This window comes from Panthera leo, chromosome B3 (genome assembly GCF_018350215.1).
Source record: "Panthera leo isolate Ple1 chromosome B3, P.leo_Ple1_pat1.1, whole genome shotgun sequence".
In the NCBI taxonomy this organism is placed as follows: Eukaryota; Metazoa; Chordata; class Mammalia; order Carnivora; family Felidae; genus Panthera; species Panthera leo.
Window position 1 is genome coordinate 48690760 of NC_056684.1, and position 20143 is coordinate 48710902.

The 20143-nt window shown below is 35.9% G+C and overlaps 1 protein-coding gene across 1 annotated transcript in view; it reads left to right on the plus strand.

The window, feature by feature from the left end:
- Positions 1-20143, plus strand: part of PRTG (protogenin) — a 123427-nt gene that overhangs the window by 52497 nt on the left and 50787 nt on the right. The window contains exons 3-11 of the mRNA XM_042941947.1: positions 7920-8064; positions 9057-9190; positions 10934-11071; positions 11325-11483; positions 12079-12238; positions 13044-13291; positions 15303-15467; positions 18213-18518; positions 19568-19756. Of these exons, the coding sequence (XP_042797881.1) occupies positions 7920-8064; positions 9057-9190; positions 10934-11071; positions 11325-11483; positions 12079-12238; positions 13044-13291; positions 15303-15467; positions 18213-18518; positions 19568-19756 (1644 nt within the window). The remainder of the gene's footprint in view (positions 1-7919; positions 8065-9056; positions 9191-10933; positions 11072-11324; positions 11484-12078; positions 12239-13043; positions 13292-15302; positions 15468-18212; positions 18519-19567; positions 19757-20143) is intronic.

The window sequence follows — 20143 nt, forward strand, 5'->3', positions numbered from 1 at the left end:
CATGAGATCATGACCTGAGCCAAAGTCAGATGCTCAACCGAATGAGCCATCCAGGCTCCCTTTAAATAGATTTTTTTTTAAATATATTTTATTCCTAAATAAATATTAGAATGAATTAGTGTGATTCGATTTACATGCATTCCTGTCTCTCTTATCCTAATGAGTTCCTAGAAACAGGAACTCCTGTTCAAGATGAGAGCCATAGCTTCAGAATCCTAGTATACAGGAGTTACTCTATTTTGGAAATTTAGGATTTTAACACATACTCTTATCCAACTAGAAAGTCCATGCATATTAACTTATACCAGAGCAGCAGAACTGCTTGAATACAGAACCAATATTTTTTATCTTCAACAAAAATCTTGAGGATTTCAAACTTGTACTCATGAGAGAATTCACATAAGGGTCTATGGAGGTTACCTGGTTTTAGATCTGAGTCTCACTACTTACTAGCTGCAGAACCTTGAGTAAGTTGCTTAATCTCCCTGTGCCTCAGTTTGTTCGACTAAAATTTGGGGTAATAATAGTTATGGGGTTTAAATAAATTGGAATATGTAAGGTACTTAAAGCATTACCTGGCATTAAAATGTTAAGCTATTGTTACTTTTATCCTTATTATAATTTGTTATGTGCTTTCATAATTCTTGGTACTTTTCCATGAAGGCATTTCTCACAATTTGAAGTTATATACTTGCGTAGTAATTTTGTTAAATGCCTTACTGCATCACTAGATAAAGATCCCTGAGGGTCGTACCTCTGTTGGTTTTGTTTATTATTGGATCGTCAGCACCTAGAATACTAGACACTGAATAAATATTTGTTGAATGAATGAATGAATTTATAAGAGATTTCTAGCCTAAAATTTTTCTAAAATAAGTATAATTAATATGCTATACACTGAATAAATATTTGTTGAATGAATGAAAAACTTAGAATAGATTACTAGCCTAAAATTTTTCTAAAATAAGTGTAAGTATGGGGCGCCTGGGTGGCGCAGTCAGTTAAGCGTCCGACTTCAGCCAGGTCACGATCTCGCGGTCCGTGAGTTCGAGCCCCGCGTCGGGCTCTGGGCTGATGGCTCGGAGCCTGGAGCCTGTTTCCAATTCTGTGTCTCCCTCTCTCTCTGCCCCTCCCCCGTTCATGCTCTGTCTCTCTCTGTCCCAAAAATAAATAAAAAAAAAACGTTGGGAAAAAAAAAAAAAAAAATTTAAAATAAGTGTAAGTAAAATCCTTTCCTGGACTGGGGAGACAGCTAATATGGCCCATTATTTTATGTATAATTGCATGCCTCAAAGCCTACCAGCATGAGTTAACTACAAGCTAAATGAATGGTGTGATTGTTCAGATAATGAGATTGATATTATATGACTTGTGGAAATTAACCACTTTGTGTCATAGTTATAATGTGTATCTAATAGAGATATTCAGTGTTTTTTATGCATAACTACTTAAGAATGACTATTTAAATACTGTTGCCTGCCTACCATATAAACAGTTGGTTTGGGGTAATTGGTGCCAAACTAACTTTTTAATGTTTATTTTTTTGAGAGAGAGAGAGAGAGAGGGAGGGGCAGAAAAAGAGGGGACAGAGGATCCAAAGCAGGCTCTGTGCTGATAGCAGCAAGCCAGATGTGGGGAACCGTGAGATCATGACCTGAGTTCAACCGACTGAGCTACCCAGATGCCCCAAACTACTTTTTTTTTTTTTTTTTTTTTTTTGCAAAAGAGAGCCATTGAGTCTGTTTATTGAGAATGTGCTCAGCCAAAAAGAATTAAAAATATGTAGTTGGCATAAAGAAAGCTATTTATTCCTTTTAATGTAGCAAGGATATATACATTCAATTTTTCTAATAATTAGGCTAAGCAGTTTAAAGACTTAGAAGGAGGGGTTTCTAAGGCACAGTGCTTTTTGACAACATTTAAAACTGGAATCACATTTTTTATGAGATTATTCCTTTTTTGGTTTTAGCAGTATTGGGTTGACCTATCGAAGCCTTTCAAATTAATAGATGGAAGCTGCTTGTGAGCCCAGTGTGGCCACATCAAACAATTGTGTACATCTAGAGGATGTTTTTGAAGCAGGGAAGAGGAAAAATGGGAGTAAGGAAACCAGATAAGAGATTTTTATAGTGGTTCCAGTGAGAGACATTGGGAGAAGAACACAGGAGTGGATTTGACATGTGTTTAGGAATTAAGATCAGTGGGAAAAAGTGAATGAAAATGCAGAACAAGGAGTTAGTAGTGTCTAGCTCAGGTGACTATCTGGATACTGGTGTGACTGACTGAGGTAGAGATGAAGGCTTGGAGGAAAGATGATGATTTCATTTTGAACTTGATGATTAGTGCCTTTTATAAATTATAAGCAAAGATGTCTAGTAGTGATTGAAGCCATGAATATGAAGCTCTGGGATGGTGATCCAAGATGGAGATGTATTTGGGGGAATTCACAGCAAGAGATGGATGTCACTGAAAACTGAATGTGGATGAGATCACCCAAGGAGAATCTGGAGAGAAAAAAGGACAGAGAATCTCTGGAGGGAAGGGCAGAGAAGGGAGCACCCTTGAAAAAGGAGACTGGAAGGAGGAATCTGAGAAATAAAGAGATAAGAAAATGTGTTAGAGGGGCGCCTAGGTGGCTCAGTAGGTTGAGTGTCTGACTCTTGATTTCAGCTCAGGTTGTGATCTCATAGTTTTGTGAGTTCGAGCCCGCATCAGGCTCTGTGCTGACAGTGCGGAGCCTGCTTGCGATTCTCCCTCTCTGCCCCTCCCCTGCTTGTGCTCTCTCAAAAAAATAAACTGAAAAAAAAGTGTGTAAGAAATAAGTGTGCAATGTCCTAGACACTGTTTCAGTAAAATAATAGAGAAGAAGACAGATTTTAGATGTTTGAGGAATAAAGTCAGAGAGGAAGAAGGGGAGGTAACGAGAATAAACTACTCTTTAGAAAAGTTTTGATCCCTTGGGGAAGAGAGTGGATAGCTGCCAGAGGGATAGATGCCATAAAGAGAGATCTGGAGTTTTGTTTTTTGTGTTTTGAGGTTTTGAAAAAACTTAATCACTTTTATAGGCTTGATGGAAGGATCCAGGAGAAGAATTTGAATATGCAGGGGAGAGAGAGAGAGAGAGGAGAGAGAGAGAAGGCAGATACATCAGGTTCCCAGAGGTGAGGGAAGAAAATGGAGTTGATGCCCAGAGGGAGGAATTACAAACAGAAGAATGGCAATTTATTTTTGTATCACAAATGCCTTTTTCTTTAGTCTCAGAGATACTGATGAGACTTGGTCTTCATTGGGAAAAATCATTTTGCCAGCACGTTGAATTTTCAAAAAGGACCAGAAAGTTAGAAATGTTAAAATATAAAGGTGTCTAGGGGGATTTAAAAAAATTTTATACTTGCTTGAGGCCTTACTAAGAACCAGAGTGAGCTCATTCAGTTAGGTGTCTGCCTCTTGATTTTTCAGCTCAGGTCTTAATCTCCTGGTTCATGAGTGGGACCCCTGAGTTGGGCTCTGCACTGGTAGCACAGAGGCTGTTGGGATTCTCTCTTTCTCTGCCCCTCCCCCTCTCTTTCTGTCTTTCTCAGAATAAATGAATAAACTTAAAAATAAATACCCTTACTTGATGGATATGTTAACTTAGCTTCTTGTGGTCATCATTTCCCAGTATATATGTATATTGAATAATCACATTGTACAAAATGTTGTATGTCAATGTCAATGCAACAAAGCTGTGGAGGAAAGTAGATTAGTGATTCCCTAGGGCTGGAGGAGGGAGGGAGTGGGTAGATTAGGGAGTGATAAGTAAAGGATAATGAGATTCCACTTTGGGATGATGAAAATATTCTAAAATTGATTATGAGGATGGTTGCAAACTCTGAATGTACTAAAAACCATTGAATTGTACTCTTTAAAGTGACTGAATTGAATGGTATGTAAATTACATGCTTTGTGATTATACCTCAATAAAGCTGTTCTTCCACACTTTCCCCAAAAGAAATACCCTTACTGAGTCAAATGATGCATTCATTTAGCTTTTAGCTGTTGGAATTTGCTGACTCCAGAGTTTTAGCATATTTGACCTATATTGCAAAGTTAGTGCAATTTTTATCATAAAAATCTTAAGGGTTTCAGAGACTAATGCATCTGGGGTAAAAAGCAGGGAGCTACTCAAAAAAAAAAAAAAAAGATTCAGAGGGATTGTATTGTTTGATTGATTAGTTGAGATCTAGGGTAGAAAACAACACTCAGTTGGAGGGAAATACTCAAGGCAAAAGAATGATTATCTTTATTAAACTCAATAATCATAGCATTTATAAAAAGTCTTAAGAGCCTTCACTTACTGGCTTATTTGATCTTCATAGAAATCTTTTAATAGAGGAGGATCAGACTGTTGTCTCTAAAGATAATGCCACTAAAATATTGGACACCATTCGGAATTATAGCAAATAAAAAAATTATAAAAAGTATAATTTGGAAACTTCTTACATTTCTGGTTACTGTGTTTAAAGACGTAATATAATTGGAGAAAAAATATGTATAAGTTTAGTTGAACAAGTATTATTTTAATGCTGAGTCTGCCATTCACTGCCTTAAGGGATCTTTCAAAGAATATGACCCATTGCTAGCCCTTGATGAGTTCCTAGTGTAGAAGGGGAGAAAAATTGTGAACAAGTGGCTATATTACTGTGGGATAAAAGTAACAGCAGAGGTCTGCAGTGTACAGAAGTTGCAGAGAAAATGATTGTAGCAACTCCCCAAAGGATGGGACAAGTGAACTAGGCTATAAATGATGTTAGGGTTTCATCAGGTGGACAGAGGGACCTCGGATATTTCAGAGAGAAGGATATGCTTGTAGAGGGCTTAGAGGTGTGAAATATCATGGTATATTCAGAGAATTAGTAGTTCAGTACTCATGGAACAAAACTGTAAGTGATTGAGGCAAGAAATTTTGCAGGGATTAGGATGCCTGGATGCCTGGTTAGGCATCCGACTTCAGTTCAGGTCATGATCTCATGGTCTGTGAGTTCGAGCCCCGCGTCGGGCTCTGTGCTGTCAGTTCAGAGCCTGGAGCCTGCTTCAGATTCTGTGTCTCCCTCTCTCTCTGCCCCTCCCCCACTCATGCTCTGTCTCTCTATCAAAAAATGAATAAACATTAAAAAAAAATTTTTTTAAGAAATTTTGCAGGGCCTAATCATTAGCCACACAAATCAAATTTGTATTTTTTGACTATCATTCTGGAGGTAACTCTGCTGGTACAAGAGGTACCACCTAAGAGGTGCCTACAGTACTTCCAGGCAGGAGATGATAGGGTCCTGGATCAAAGAGAGGACTTTTAGGGATGGAGAGAAATCAGATAGAGAGATGAGATAAAACATAGTGAATCAGGTACTTGTTTTTTTTTTTTTTTTTTTGGAGTAATAGAAGAAGTCAAATAGATAGGGCTGAAGGAACAACTACTTTATGGAGAAAAATTAAGCTATATTAGATATTTCAGTGTAGAGTGGTAAAGACTGGAAATTAAGATAAATTTCCCACTTTGAAGTATGTAAGTTGAATATACTCTGGATTATGAATTACAACCAGAATTAAAACTCACCCCTTCATACATGAAAAAGGTAAATATGGGATCAGTAAGAGAAATTAATGCTTCATAAATCAGGCATTAAATTTATGGAAACTTAGGTCCTAATTCCCGCTCTGAATGTATTCAACAAAAGTTTAGTTACTTATAGAAAGATAAGCTTCCATTGTTACTGAGAAATTGGGCTATTCTATTGCAAACCTGATAACTTTGAAGATAAATATCTATTTCCTGATTGTTCAGTAGGTGGACCATAGGTCTGATAGAGAAAATGTTTGTAAGTAGATTAACATCCTAGAAAGTGATTATAGAGGCGAGCAAAAAGAGAAACTATATTGATATTTAGAGTTTGATGTTCTTGATAGTGGTTCTCAAAAATTTTAGTCTCTTTATGCTCTTAAAACTCATTGAAGACCCCAAAGAGCACTTATTTATGTAGGTTATACCTATTAAGACGTCTTATTAGATATTAAAACTGTGAAATTTAAGAAATTTCATTAATTTAAAAATGAAAGCACTGATCTCTTACATATTAACATCTCACATTTAATGAAACATAACTGTTTTCCAAAGCAGAAAATGTTGAGGTAGCATTGTTTTGCATTTGTGCAAATCTCTTTAATTAATTTGATAGTAGACAGCTGGATTCTCACACAGATCTCCTTCTGCACTGGGTCTGTTGCAATATCATTCCTTGATATTACATGCAGTTTCTGGAAAACACTGTATACTCTAGAAATAAGAGTACAAGAGACAGATGATGGTGGTCATGAAAATAGTTTTGACTTTTTCAGTTATCCACTGACAATAGCAGTTTCAGAATCATTCTTGAGGACGCAGAAATTTTTTGTTATGTACACACATAAAGTATTACTCTACCCCCACTCTGCTTTTTGGAAGTAGATGTTCCTAAGAATATTTTCACCATTATTCACTGGCTTCGTGTTTTACCTCTCAAGTGTTGTGATCTGTTTACAGATTGATGCAGAATTTGTAGTCTTCCATCACTTTTTACCCTTTCCAATCTAATGAAGGATAAGTCATGTAGACCTTATTCCCTCTGCTTTTCTTCATAACTTCTCACTTTGTTGATAAACTATAAAGGCTTATCTATTTTTTTGAACTGGAGTCTGTGGAGGGGGAGTAAGACCATCATTGAGGCCCTCCCTTTATTTATGCCCTAGAATATAGTAAAGGGAAGGAAAACCACAGTGTTACCTGGAGTCTGGACTCTATCAAAGTATAAAACCGTGGAGACAGATGACCAGCTTCTGAAGGCTTGCTTAGAATGACAAAGAATTATCTCTAGAAATATCAACACTTAGAGATTTATCTCCACTTGGGAAGAGATATGAGGCTAAAAATAGCCTCTTGAGTCTCTCTACCTTTTATTCATCAAGCACACATACCATTTGCTTTATTTCTCTCCTTTCTCATTCAGCTCTATCGATACCAACCTCATTTGACTCCAAACACACAGTGACCTGTGTCCAATGAGAATCAAGTTTTGTTTCCATTAAGATATCTGTAGAGCCTCACCATTCTTACAGCCACACCCAATTCTGTCCTTCCTGTTTAAGCAGACTGTTGGTGTTTTGACTTGAGGCTCTCCTTTTTTCACTCTATCCTGTGTAGCAGTGCCTGATTGATTTTCCTCAAACTCTATTATCAGGATTACTACTGTCCTTTGCTCAAAAATTTTCAGTGATGTCTTCATTTGTGCCATGGTATAAATCTTCTTTATCTGTAGTCACCTTCTACTTTTCCATGAACACTTAATCTGAAATATTCTACAGTAGTTAGTCCTGGCTGTTTCCTTACAATCCTGTGAACACAGGCTACACATTTCTTACTTCTGTGCTTGCTTTCATGTTCTTTCTTTTACCTGGAATGTCTTTATTTTCCCCCTCCAATCTGAAATGAGTCTTCAAAACTTAATCTAAAACAAATCCCTACAAATAGTTTTTGCCTGTCTGGTCTGTCTTTTTTGATTTCCCTCTTCTCTGAAATACAGTAGTATTGCAAGTTTGTACCACACAGTTTGGTATGTGATTACATATCATTATTAAGTGTTTGTTTTTGCTGTGGTTATATTTTTTCTCCAGATAGGTTGCAAGTTTCTTGAGAATCTCATCCTGGAAAGACCAGATTCCCTGAGCTAGGCAACTGCCAGTTTTTTTTCCAAAATTATTCCCTAAATTTTCTTTGAGCTAGTTGTGTTGGTCTTATGTCTGGGCAAGAGTTCAAGTCTGATACATAATATCTAGCATGATATTTCCAAGTACTGTACGGTATAATAGTGAATGTACTTACTCTAAATTTGTCAAACTTTGTCTTATAGCTATTTCTGCATTTGAAGTTCAGCCAGTTTCTACTGAGGTCCATGAAGGTGGAGTTGCTAGATTTGCATGCAAGATTTCTTCAAACCCTCCTGCAGTCATAACATGGGAATTCAATCGGACAACCCTACCTGTAACTTTGGACAGGTAAATTCAGCTTTTGTCTTTGGAGATGATACAGGAATAATGAAGATGTCACGAGACTTGTATGGGGAAAGACCATTACGGAGCTTATTTTCAATTACAGTAGCAATTACCAACCTCTTAAATACATTTCAGACTGAGGCAAAGAATTAGATCATCAGTCTCTGACACATGGAAAATAAGTTCTGTTTTTTGGTTTAGGTCATAATTCACATAACCTATCTTACTGCTTTGTTGCTTTCCTCAAACATCTTTTCCAACCAAAAGACCACTGGTTTATAGCTCAAGGTTTTAGGAAACTAAATTAGACCTTCACTGCTGCCAATAGCAATACTACTGTAGGGGTCTCCTATGTATGCCCTGATAGCTGCCCACTTCTGTCTCCACCTTCCACTCCCCTGTCTCCACTACACACACACACACACACACACACACACACACACACACACGTATGCACATGTGCACACGTACTTGTGCTCTGAAGGTAGTTGAGGTTTAAGGATCAAGAACTTAGTAGCAACTTCCAAAAGTTTGATTCCTGTCCTAATGAGTAGCAGTATTCCAAAGTAGATAAAGATCGCTTGCTAAAATGTTAGGGTATTGAGTTGAAAGAAGTTATTCAAGAAAGTTTTTTCTTAAATTTACATTCAGGTGTACCTTGGAGAATGCATGTATATTTATAGGCAAGAAATCAAGATTTGAAAAAATTGTACTAAGCGTTAGACCATCAGTTATATAAGCTATAATGTCAAATGTAACTCTGTGTAAAATTAGACTGATAGATTTCACAGACCACATACCGCATAATTATTTATGCTTTTAGAGAACTGTAGTGACCCAAATGAAAACAATAGAATCAAGCTAATATTTTTAAGGGTCTTGAAACTATTGCATCTGGTTCTTTAAAAAGGTTGAATATATTAAATCTTAATCATAGAATACATGTTAAGAGATGAATTCTACAAAGAATTTAATCATCTTTCTTCTCATAACAGGATAACAGCCCTACCAACAGGAGTATTGCAGATCTATGATGTTGGCCAAAGGGATGCTGGAAATTATCGTTGTGTTGCTGCTACTGTGGCCCATAGACGTAAAAGTATGGAGGCCTCTCTAACAGTGATTCCAGGTACAGCACAGAAGTTATTTCAGATTTATTGACCCAGCTATTAATTTTCCTTCTCTGGCTGTAATAGTATGCCATAAAGTAGTACTTTAATTTCATTTAGGTTATTGTAGTTTAGTTGGAAATTGTCATTTTTACCCCTATTAGGCACCTCTTCTTTCACAGTAATGCTTGTTTTATGTTATATCAACATCTTTAAGAAAGAATGAATATTTGTTCTGTAAATATTTCACTTTTGTTTTTAAAATATAAAATGCAAAAAAGATAAAAACAATTATCCATTTCCACCAAAATTGTCCATTGTCAATAAAGATATATTTGTTTCCAGTTTGGCTTTTTTTTTGTTGATTTAAGAAAAATTAATAATTTGCATTTGTAAAAATAATACATGCATATTATAAAGAGTATTGTCTATAAGAGTACAAATTAAAAAGTTTTCCATTAAACAATGTAAAAAAGTACGAAGATAGAAGTTAAAAATATCCCCCAAAAATATCCCCCCAATTCTAGTATCCAGAAATAACCATTGTTAACATTAAATAAACATAATTTTATATATTTTGCCATACATGAACATAGTTAGAAGGGAAACTAGCTGAAGAGATGAATATGAAAAAAAATGTATTTTATTAAAATGGAATTATACACAGATGCTAGTTTTTTATTTTAAAATAATTTAAATTTACATGAATATAGTGGAAGAAAATCTGTATGAAAGACATTATTGAACTTCATATGAATGTTAACTTTCCACAGATTCCTAAAAGATACTTGAAGGTTAAAAAAATTCCTTTGGAAGGGGCACCTAGGTGGCTCAGTCGGTTAAGCATCTGACTTTGACTTAGGTCATGATCTCACTCTTCATGACTTCAAGCCCTGCATTGGGCTCTGTGCTGACAGTTCAGAGCCTGGAGCCTGCTTCAGATTCTGTGTCTCCCTCTCTCTCTGCCCCTCCCCCACTCTCAGTCTGTCTGTCTCTCTCAAAAATAAACATTAAAAAATTTTTTTTAAAGATCTCTTTGGAAAACATTAAGAAACTGAAATTATATTTTTAATGCTATGTTTTAATATCACATAGTATCTGTTAGCTACCTGGTATGAAAGACTAAAGACAAAAGCACTCTCATACTTCTCCCCACTGTCACATAAATTCTTAACAAGATTAGCTAAAGGATTAAATGAATGTTTGGACCTGAATTAAAAGTGAATGATCTGGAAACAACCTAAATGTCTATCAGCTGAAGGATGGATAAATAAAATGTGATGTATCTATATGATTAAATCTTACTCTATTATTATTACTCAATAAAAAGAAATTAAATACTAGTACATGTTGCAACATGGATGAATCTTGAAAACATTTTGCTAAGTAAAAAGAAACCAGTCACAAAAAGACCATATAATATATGGTTCCTTTGTTATGAAATGTCTGGAATAGGCAAATCCAAAGAGACAGAAAGATTAGTGGTTGTTAGGCTGTGGGGAGAGGAGATTGCTAATGGGTATGGTGTTTCTTTTTGGGGTGATGGAAATGTTCTAAAATTGACTGTGGTAATAGTTCCCAACTCCGAAAATACTAAAAATCATTGAATCAGTTAAAGTGGTGTATTATTTGTTAAGTGAGTGATATCTCAATAAATTTATTTTTTAAAAAGTGAATAACTTAAGAATAGATATTTTAACTTGTTTCACTTGTTATATCTTATTTATAATTTACTTTTATATTGTGCCTTTTCCTCCCCAAAGTTGAAGAGTCTAATTCCTTCTACACACCAACCATTATAGCAGGCCCACAGAACATAACAACGTCTCTTCATCAGACTGTTGTTTTGGAATGCGTGGCCACAGGAAATCCTAAACCAATCATTTCTTGGAGCCGCCTTGGTAAGTTTTCCCAAGGAAAAAAAGACCTTAAACTTTGTTCATGCTAATGAAACTGATAAAATGTTTATTTTATATACCAAACACATGTTTAGCATTTAAGTGACTTTTATCTTTTTGGCATTTCAGTGTGTAGAGAAAAGGTTTTTGTATAGCACATTTTATACTTTTTATGATATGGTTAGATGGTGATCTCTTGATATAATTTTAGATCATATGTTACATTGGTTTAACTAAAATATTGTCTTGGAAATAGATCATAAGTCCATTGATGTCTTTAACACTCGGGTACTTGGAAATGGTAATCTCATGATATCTGATGTCAGACTGCAACATGCTGGAGTGTACGTTTGTCGGGCCACAACCCCAGGCACACGCAACTTTACTGTTGCTATGGCAACTTTAACTGTATTAGGTATGTCTTTTTTCATTCTGCAATCAGGAGAATCTTGTATTTTAGAAGTTGTTGTTCTATCTCATTGATAGCTTACTTCTTCCTTTCTTGAACTTTGTAGCATTGATATGAAGGTTTATATGAACAATTGTAATCCAATAATGAATTTTAGGAGACATAGCCCTATGTTAAAATGTTAGCTATCGTTCTTAAGTCATCATCCTGTTTGCTTGCATACCATTATGTTCCTTCGCGTTTAAGCTTCCCTTTTATCTCTTTCTTACCTACCCACATATCCATTCACCAGCCTAAAATTTTAATCTGTTGATTGTATGCATTTGCAAGTGACTATATATTTGGGCTTAGTTAAGAAGGATTATAGTATACATATTTTTAGTGTGTTTACACAGAGGGTCTCAATAGGGAGAAAGTGTACATCTACATGAGCACTGCTGAGAGAAGGCATCTGGATAGATGTATGTAGAGTGTAGATAAGAAGCTGCAAATGTCAAATATTTTCAAGGATGGGATTTGGGCTCTTTGCTGTACTCTTCCTTAACCCTTGGTATCATTGGAACACAGAATTTTTTTTCTTTTCTTTTTTCTTTAAAAATAGCTCCTCCTTCATTTGTTGAATGGCCAGAAAGTTTAACAAGGCCTCGAGCTGGCACTGCTCGATTTGTATGTCAAGCAGAAGGAATCCCCTCACCCAAAATGTCATGGTTGAAAAATGGGAGGAAGATACATTCTAATGGTAGAATTAAAATGTACAACAGGTAAGCTATGTCACTTTGCTACTATTTTAGTTAAGATATAATGGCTTTAGTATTTTTTATGTGAAATGATTGTAATATCAAATATTTAAATTACCTTGGTATTTTAAACTAAAAATAAAATAAATAAGAAATTAAGATGATAACATCAGCATGCCATATATCCTTTTGTACTTTATATGTGGATTATGGAAGTGATAGATTATAATGAATTAAGTGTTGGACAGTCGCTCAGACCTGGGTTCTAGTCTTGGTAAGCCACTAGCTGATAAGTTAATAGCAAGTATATTAACCCTTTGGGGGTCTCTTTTCCTTCTCCCCAAAAATAAGAAAATTAGAAGGAAATAACTGAATCCCCAGGAGTTTTTCCACAGTTCAAACTTAATGATTTTAAGAACTCATTTTTTTATTAGTGTAAATATGAATCTTCTAATAACATTGTGATATATTTAACAAAACTTTAAAATTCTGGTTGATTTCAATTTTATGTAACATTGCAATATTATATAAATTAGATGCTATTACAGAATAACATACTTCCTTAATAAAAACCAAATTTTAAAAGAGATTAGTCTATCACCTAAAACAAATGGGGTTTGGATATCACTATTACTTATTTAGGTAGACTCAGAAAATGAGAGTGATTTTAAGCAACTCGTAGGTGTTTTTGGTAGGGTTGATTACAGACTCAGTTTTTTGTTCTTAGTAACTTCTGTCATTTAAAATGAGAGTGAACTTAGCAACGGTTTAACTTTAGTTTTACATCATTCTTAGAATTTTTCATAAAAATATTTTTTCCTTTCCTCAGTAAATTGGTAATTAACCAGATTATTCCTGAAGATGATGCCATTTATCAGTGCATGGCTGAAAACAGCCAAGGATCTATTTTATCTAGAGCCAGACTGACCGTAGTAATGTCGGAAGACAGACCCAGTGCTCCCTACAATGTGCATGCTGAAACCATGTCAAGTTCAGCCATCCTTTTAGCTTGGGAGAGGCCACTTTATAATTCAGACAAAGTCATCGCTTATTCTGTGCACTATATGAAAGCAGAAGGTAAGCAATGTGAGGAGTTTATTTTCAAGTGGAACTGGGCATCAGTAATTTGTTTTCAGTGTGAATGACATCTTACATAATTCAGAAAATACTTTTGAAGTTCTATGGCATTTATCTCTTTTATTAAATAATCACTCTATCACCTGCATATCAATTTTTGCTAATTTTTTTGTTATTGTATACTTTGTGTATGTAAGTATAGTTTAAGGTTTTTATGTCTAGAAATAAGTACCAGCTCTGTCTGCTAAACATTACAGAGCAGTGGACTGATTAATTTCATTCCAGCCAAGATATAAATTCTTTAACACTTAATATACCAGTTCAAGTATGCAGTTACATAGGAACAATGGTGTAATTGCTTCATAAAATAATATGGTGAATTATGGTCACTATAGCATGTTATTTTTAAGGGGGGAAATAAACATTTTCAAATCCCCATAAGTTGATTTTATATGTTTTGAAATTTTTCTGGAGTCACATAGAAAACTCTGAACAGGACACTGTCTATTGATATGTCCTATATTACATAAAAGTAGCAATCAAATCTGTCTCAAAATATTTAGTCAGAACTATTAACTCTTTTTTTTTTTTTTTTGAATCTTTTTTATCCTACTCTTTTCTTTGGCAAAAAAAGGGAAAGGAAAAGCTACTTACAAATCCTGGAGATTTCTCTACTGATTTCTCATAGAAACCATAAATATTAGTTGTACGTATAGTCTAGCTTTTATGCAATAGACATTAAAAACAAATTCCAACACCCAAAAATGATATGATAAAATTATCCATAGAAACAAGTGGTTTGTTGTTGTTTGTTTTTTGTACTTTGAAGTAGTATTTTGAAAAGGAATATTTTGAATTTAAATCAGGGTTTGTGGTAGCCAGAAGAATGAAAGTCTAACTGAGCATGTTGGAGTATGTTAATTCCCTTCTTAGTGATTTAGGAAGGTGAAAGGAATGCTGGTTTTGGTGGAGACCACTCTTGTTCGCTATTATAGTTGTTTCATTAGAGCCTCCACATGCGGCTCAGTGGTCTATTCAGAGACAGAACAAGGCTTTTTAATTCGAACTCAAGGACCTTGTTTGGTAGGTCAGAAATCGTACTATGCAGTTCCTAATTAACGAGCCATTAGCCTGTCTGTTGTGAAATGGCTGTAATCTTGTCTAATTAAAATGCTATCAAGTTAATTCAGAAATGTGGGAAAACTTAATAGTGGAATTTGCCTTCTGTTTTGTTTATAAATCCAGTGTGGGGAGAAGGGCCTTCGTCCTTAGAGAGTTTTGATGAAGTTGACATGCATTTACTGTGAACGGTTCACAAAGCTGCCAGCGCTCTTGTTCCACTTTACAGATTGGCTCTGTAGGAATTAAATCCCACAAAGACAAATTCTTTTCTATACCTTGCCATGCATATTTTATTAAGAATCGCTGAGAATTTTTTCCCCTTTGGGAAGAAAAAAGCTCATTGTGGAACAAAGTGTTTTGAAGCACATTCTGTGCCTCCTAGATCTTTTGCTTTCAGTATAAATAAAAAGAACAACTTGTGTCAGTCAAATTTAATAGAATCTCTAGGGCCAAAATGAGATCTTTTGCAGGACAACTTTTGGCTTGGTTTGTTTTTAAAAAGAGCAGAACCATTACATTCCTACTGTCTCTCTGAGATTCATGGTTAAAAGAAGAAAGCCATGAGTTTAACCAAGTAAAACTTCCACTGTTAAGAACTACAGTATTCTGTAGTGTTAAGCTCTGTTGTGCTACTGCTGTACATTGTCTCTGCTGTGGGTTTTGACTAGATATTCAATGAAGTTTAGTAAAGATTAATTATTTTCAGTTTGATTTATTAGGGAAAAATTCAAACGACTACTTTTAGAAATTAAGACCTTCCCATTCATATTTTTTTAAAGGGTCACAAAAGAAAACAGAGACAAGACTGGAGGACCAGGGAGGGAAAATGGTCTTATTAATTTCATTTTGAATATTCATAATTTTTTCAAACACTGGTTCTTTAATTCAGGTTTAAATAATGAAGAGTATCAAGTAGTCATTGGAAATGACACAACTCATTATATTATTGATGACTTAGAACCTGCTAGCAATTACACTTTCTACATCGTGGCATATATGCCAATGGGAGCCAGCCAGATGTCTGACCACGTGACGCAGAATACTTTAGAGGATGGTAAGAAACCACGAGTCTAGAATGAACATTAATGTGTTTAATCAGTTTCAACAAATAAATGTGTTTTAAAGTAGAGAAAATATCCTCTTTTTGGTTAAAAAAATAACCAAAACAAGGGTGGCAACCAGCAGGCTAGTTTGCCATTTCAAATTTGACTGTCACTTTTTGACAGTAATAGGATATGGGTAAAGAGCTTTTATAACTTACAATGCAGAACATAAATTTTGATAACAAAATTCTTGTGTTTCTTCAAGTTTCCCAGTTTAAATTGCAGTTTTTAAAATATTTTTTCACCATTGAAGTTTTCTTTAACTGAGTAGAACAAAATGTGAGATTTTCTAGGCATAAATAAATACATATATAATGAGTAAATATATTGAGTGTATATAATGACAAGAGGTCAGAAGTCTTGGGTTTCTGAAACGGGTAGTTTATGAAATTTAGTAACTTATTAGTTAAAAAAGTTCTCGTAAAATCAGCAGTTAGTTTATTTTTAGATATACTATGTTTATTCTGCTTAGGGAGGAAAGTAATAGTAGTTCAGTTTGTTAACTGATCATGGGTTAGAAATTGAGTTGTAGTCCTTTTGAAGGCAGGCCTCCATATATTCTTACAATGGTGGGAAATCTCATCCGTTAGGAAAATCCTGAGACTGATTCTCTCCCTCTGATTCATCATCTCTCTCTTTAGCAGCTCTAGAAGGCCTTTTTGTACCATTCACTGTGAAAAGGGAATGATTTAACATATACCTAATTATACTGCTCTCCCTTTACAGGTGTTTCTCATCCTCACAAAATGGTCCACCTGTAATTTTCAAAACATTTTTTGTATTAATGATTTCCAAATCTTTTCCTTTATTTGCTCCCAGATCTCTTACATACATCTCTGTTAATGCCACTTGTTTAGATGTTTATAAATTCAGAGTATGACTAAATGAAAACAATATTAGTGATCTGGCTGCTAAATTCCAAGTTCTGTTTTCACTTAAGAGTCTGTTTCATTTTAGAGTGAATCACAGTACTTATGACCTCTCTAGTTATCTCCTCCCATTTTACCTCTGACATGCATATCTAAGGTGAAACACAGGCTGGTGGGGGTGTTATCCTGGGGTTTGTGGGGGGTTTGGTGTATGAGGTATATTCCTCCCTATGTCTTTGAAGGAAAGGGGTTTAACCATAGTAAGCTACTTGTTAAAGCTTGTCAGTTCCAGTGAATGTTAAGGTCTCGAAGTTTTTCTCCTTTAAAGCTTTTCTTACTCTACAACTTTTTTATTTAGTGAAATTTCATTTTGTTCTCTGGAAAAGATGAGACTTCTGACACTGGCTTTCACGTTTCTGCACGAGTTTCTGCCCATTTCGTAAGCCCATGTATCTCAAACTGAAATGTGTGGGTCTCGTAGGGTACATAGCAGTGTGTAGCAGTTGGAACTGACACTTTTGGAGGGCTTACCCCTGCCTATTCTAAAAACCTTCTCTCCATTATCTCATTTAATCTCTACATAACCCTGTCACAGAAAAACTGTTATTATGTAGGAAATAGTAAAGTAGGGGGGATAAGAATGTGGGCTTTGTTCAGTCTGCCTACATCGACTTCACTAACAACGTGTGTGACTTTGAGCAAGTGATTTCACTGCTTTGTCCCTTAATTTCCTCAATATAAAGTAGAAATGATCAGAGTACTTCCTTTGGTTTTTGTCAGAATTCATGAGTGCGTACACATCAAGGACTCAGAAATGCTTAATTGATTTTCCCTTTTCCACCTATTATTTCATTCATGCAACAAATAATCATTGAGTACCTACTATGTGTTACTTAGTAGTGAACAAAGGAGGCAAAAAATTGTCCCTGGTTTCATGGAGCTTACTTTCTGGTGGGAGAAGGGGCAGAGGAACAATAAACAAGATGAGGAGTGCCTGGGTGGCTCAGCCAGTTAAGCATCCTATTTCAGCTGAGGTCATGATCTCGCAGTTCATGAGTTCAAGCCCCACATGGGGCCCTCTGCTGACAGCATAGAGCCTGCCTCAGATCCTCTGTCTCCCTCTCTCTGCCCCTTCCCCACTAGCTTGTGTGTGTGCTCTCTCTCTCTCTGTCTCTCTCTCTCTCAAATAAACATTCAAAAAAAACACCCCAAAATAAACAAGATGAACAATCCATTATATAATTATATGCTATGTTGGATATTGATAACTATCTAAGAGAAGGAGAAAAAAGCAGAAGAGGGGAGTATGAAATGTTGGGAGGGTTTGAGATGAGGCAGAGTCACCCAAGAAGGGCTTACTGAATAGATGACATTTGAATGAAAACCTGAAGGAAATGAAAATGAGGGAGTTGGCTAGGCAGATGAATGGGGGAAGTACACTCTAGACAGAAGAAATGGAAATTGGTAAGGGCTGGAGTGGAGGGAACAAGTGGAAAGCACTAGGAGATTGAGGCACAGAATTAATCAGAAGCCAACTGTATGAGTAGATAGGACTTTGTATGAAGTTACAGTGGGGACTTGGGCTTTTACTATTAGTGACATTTTGTTTTCTTTGGTTCTCTATTCTTGACCATCCCTCATTATTTTTCCTTCTTTTTTCTGGTTTGTGATCTCTATTCAACTGAAAACCTTGACCACTAGGGCTGAAAGTATCTCTCCTTTGTTATGTTACGTCTTGCTCTTAAGAGAATTCAGTGAATACTGGTGGGCTGATTGACAAAAATGATTCTAAATATTCATAAGCAACCTGTCTTCTTGTATGACTAGTTCCCTTGAGACCTCCTGAAATTAGTTTGACAAGTCGAAGTCCTACTGACATCCTCATCTCCTGGCTGCCGATCCCAGCCAAGTATCGGCGGGGCCAAGTGGTCCTGTATCGCCTGTCCTTCCGCCTCAGTACTGAGAATTCCATCCAAGTTCTGGAGCTCCCAGGGACCACACATGAGTACCTTCTGGAGGGCTTGAAACCTGATAGTGTCTACCTGGTGCGGATCACTGCTGCTACCAGAGTGGGGCTGGGAGAGTCGTCAGTGTGGACTTCACATAGGACACCCAAAGCCACAAGTGTGAAAGGTAAATTTCTAGAAACTATTGAGGAAAAATAACACAGTATTTTTGGTCTTTTTAAATCTAACTTATGTTTAGGGGAGCCTGGGTGGCTTAGTCGGTTAAGCATCTGACTTCAGCTCAGGTCATTATCTCATGGTTCATGAGTTTGAGTTCTGCATTCGGCCCTGTGCTGACAGCTCAGAGCCTGGAACCTGCTTCAGATTCTGTCTCTCTCTCTCTCTGCCCCTCCTCCACTCTTGTTCTGTCTCTCTTTCTCTCTCAAAAATAAATATTTTAAAAATATTTTTTTAATCTTTAAAAAAAATAAAATAAATCTAAGTTATGTTTAAATTGTGTTTTATGAATGAAAATATTCCATAGATCATGGATGTAACTGAAAATAATTTTAAACTTTTTGTTGAGTAGTTCCATTTTACTAAAGCTCAGTAGCATGTGAAACTTTTGGTTACTCTCTTAGGTTGCTTAGCAGAGTCTTCATAGATGGGTGGTGGGTCCAAATCAAACTGAATTACCAAAAGTTAAATATTAATAGAGACCTAATTAATATTATTACCATTTTTTTTAAATCATCAGTTTAATAGAAAGACCGTAAGGCTAAAAAGTTCTACACCCTGTTTGTTTAATAACGTGAAATGTAAGGTGACTGAGGTTTTTGTTGTTCATTGATTAATTTGGTCTCCAAGTTTAATACCAGTGTGGAATTTTGAAAGTTAAAATGTAATTGTTTTGGGGGCACCTGGGTGGCTCAGTCAGTAGAACATCTGACTTCCATTCAGCTCATGATCTCACGGTTCGTGAGTTGGAGCCCCATATCGGGCTCTCTGTTGTCAGTGCAGAGCCTACTTCAGATCCTCTGTCTCCCTCTCACTCTGCCCTTCCCCGTCTCATGCTCTCTCTCTTTCTCTCAAAATAAATAAAATTTTAAAATATATATATATATATATGTATAAAAGTTTGGAATTGAACTTATTTTGTAACTGTTGGCTTAAAACTGTGTGTATTTGTATGAATTACAGATTTTTTATACATATATTTCTGGTGAATTTTTCTAGCCCCTAAATCTCCAGAGTTACATTTGGAGCCTCTGAATTGTACCACCATTTCTGTGAAGTGGCAGCAAGATGCTGAGGACACAGCAGCCATTCAGGGCTACAAACTGTACTACAAAGAAGAAGGGCAGCAGGAAAATGGACCCATTTTCTTAGACACCAGTGACCTTCTCTATACTCTCAGTGGTTTAGGTGAGTGAGCCCATACTGCACTTTCCTTTTTCCTTCTTTTCTGACCAGTTGGGAAAAGAGTTTTTGGATAGAGACACAAGAACTGACTTACAGGTGGAAAGAGAAGAATTACCTTTATTACATCACTGTGTATGTCGTACTGCTTAAGTCACTGTTGGTCTTTGACTCACCACTGTGAGCAAACTGGCAAAACGTCAGGTAAATGTGGTATCTATCTTTCCCCCACTTCTGGACATCTGATTTTCTTTCTACAGTTCACTTCTAGTAGAGTGAGCTCTGATAAATTATTGTGAGTATGTGGTGTACGTAGAATAGGAATGTAAAAAGGAAATATCACCAAATGGTCAGAATTAAGATTAACTCAGAAATTGCCTGAGAGTGCTATGT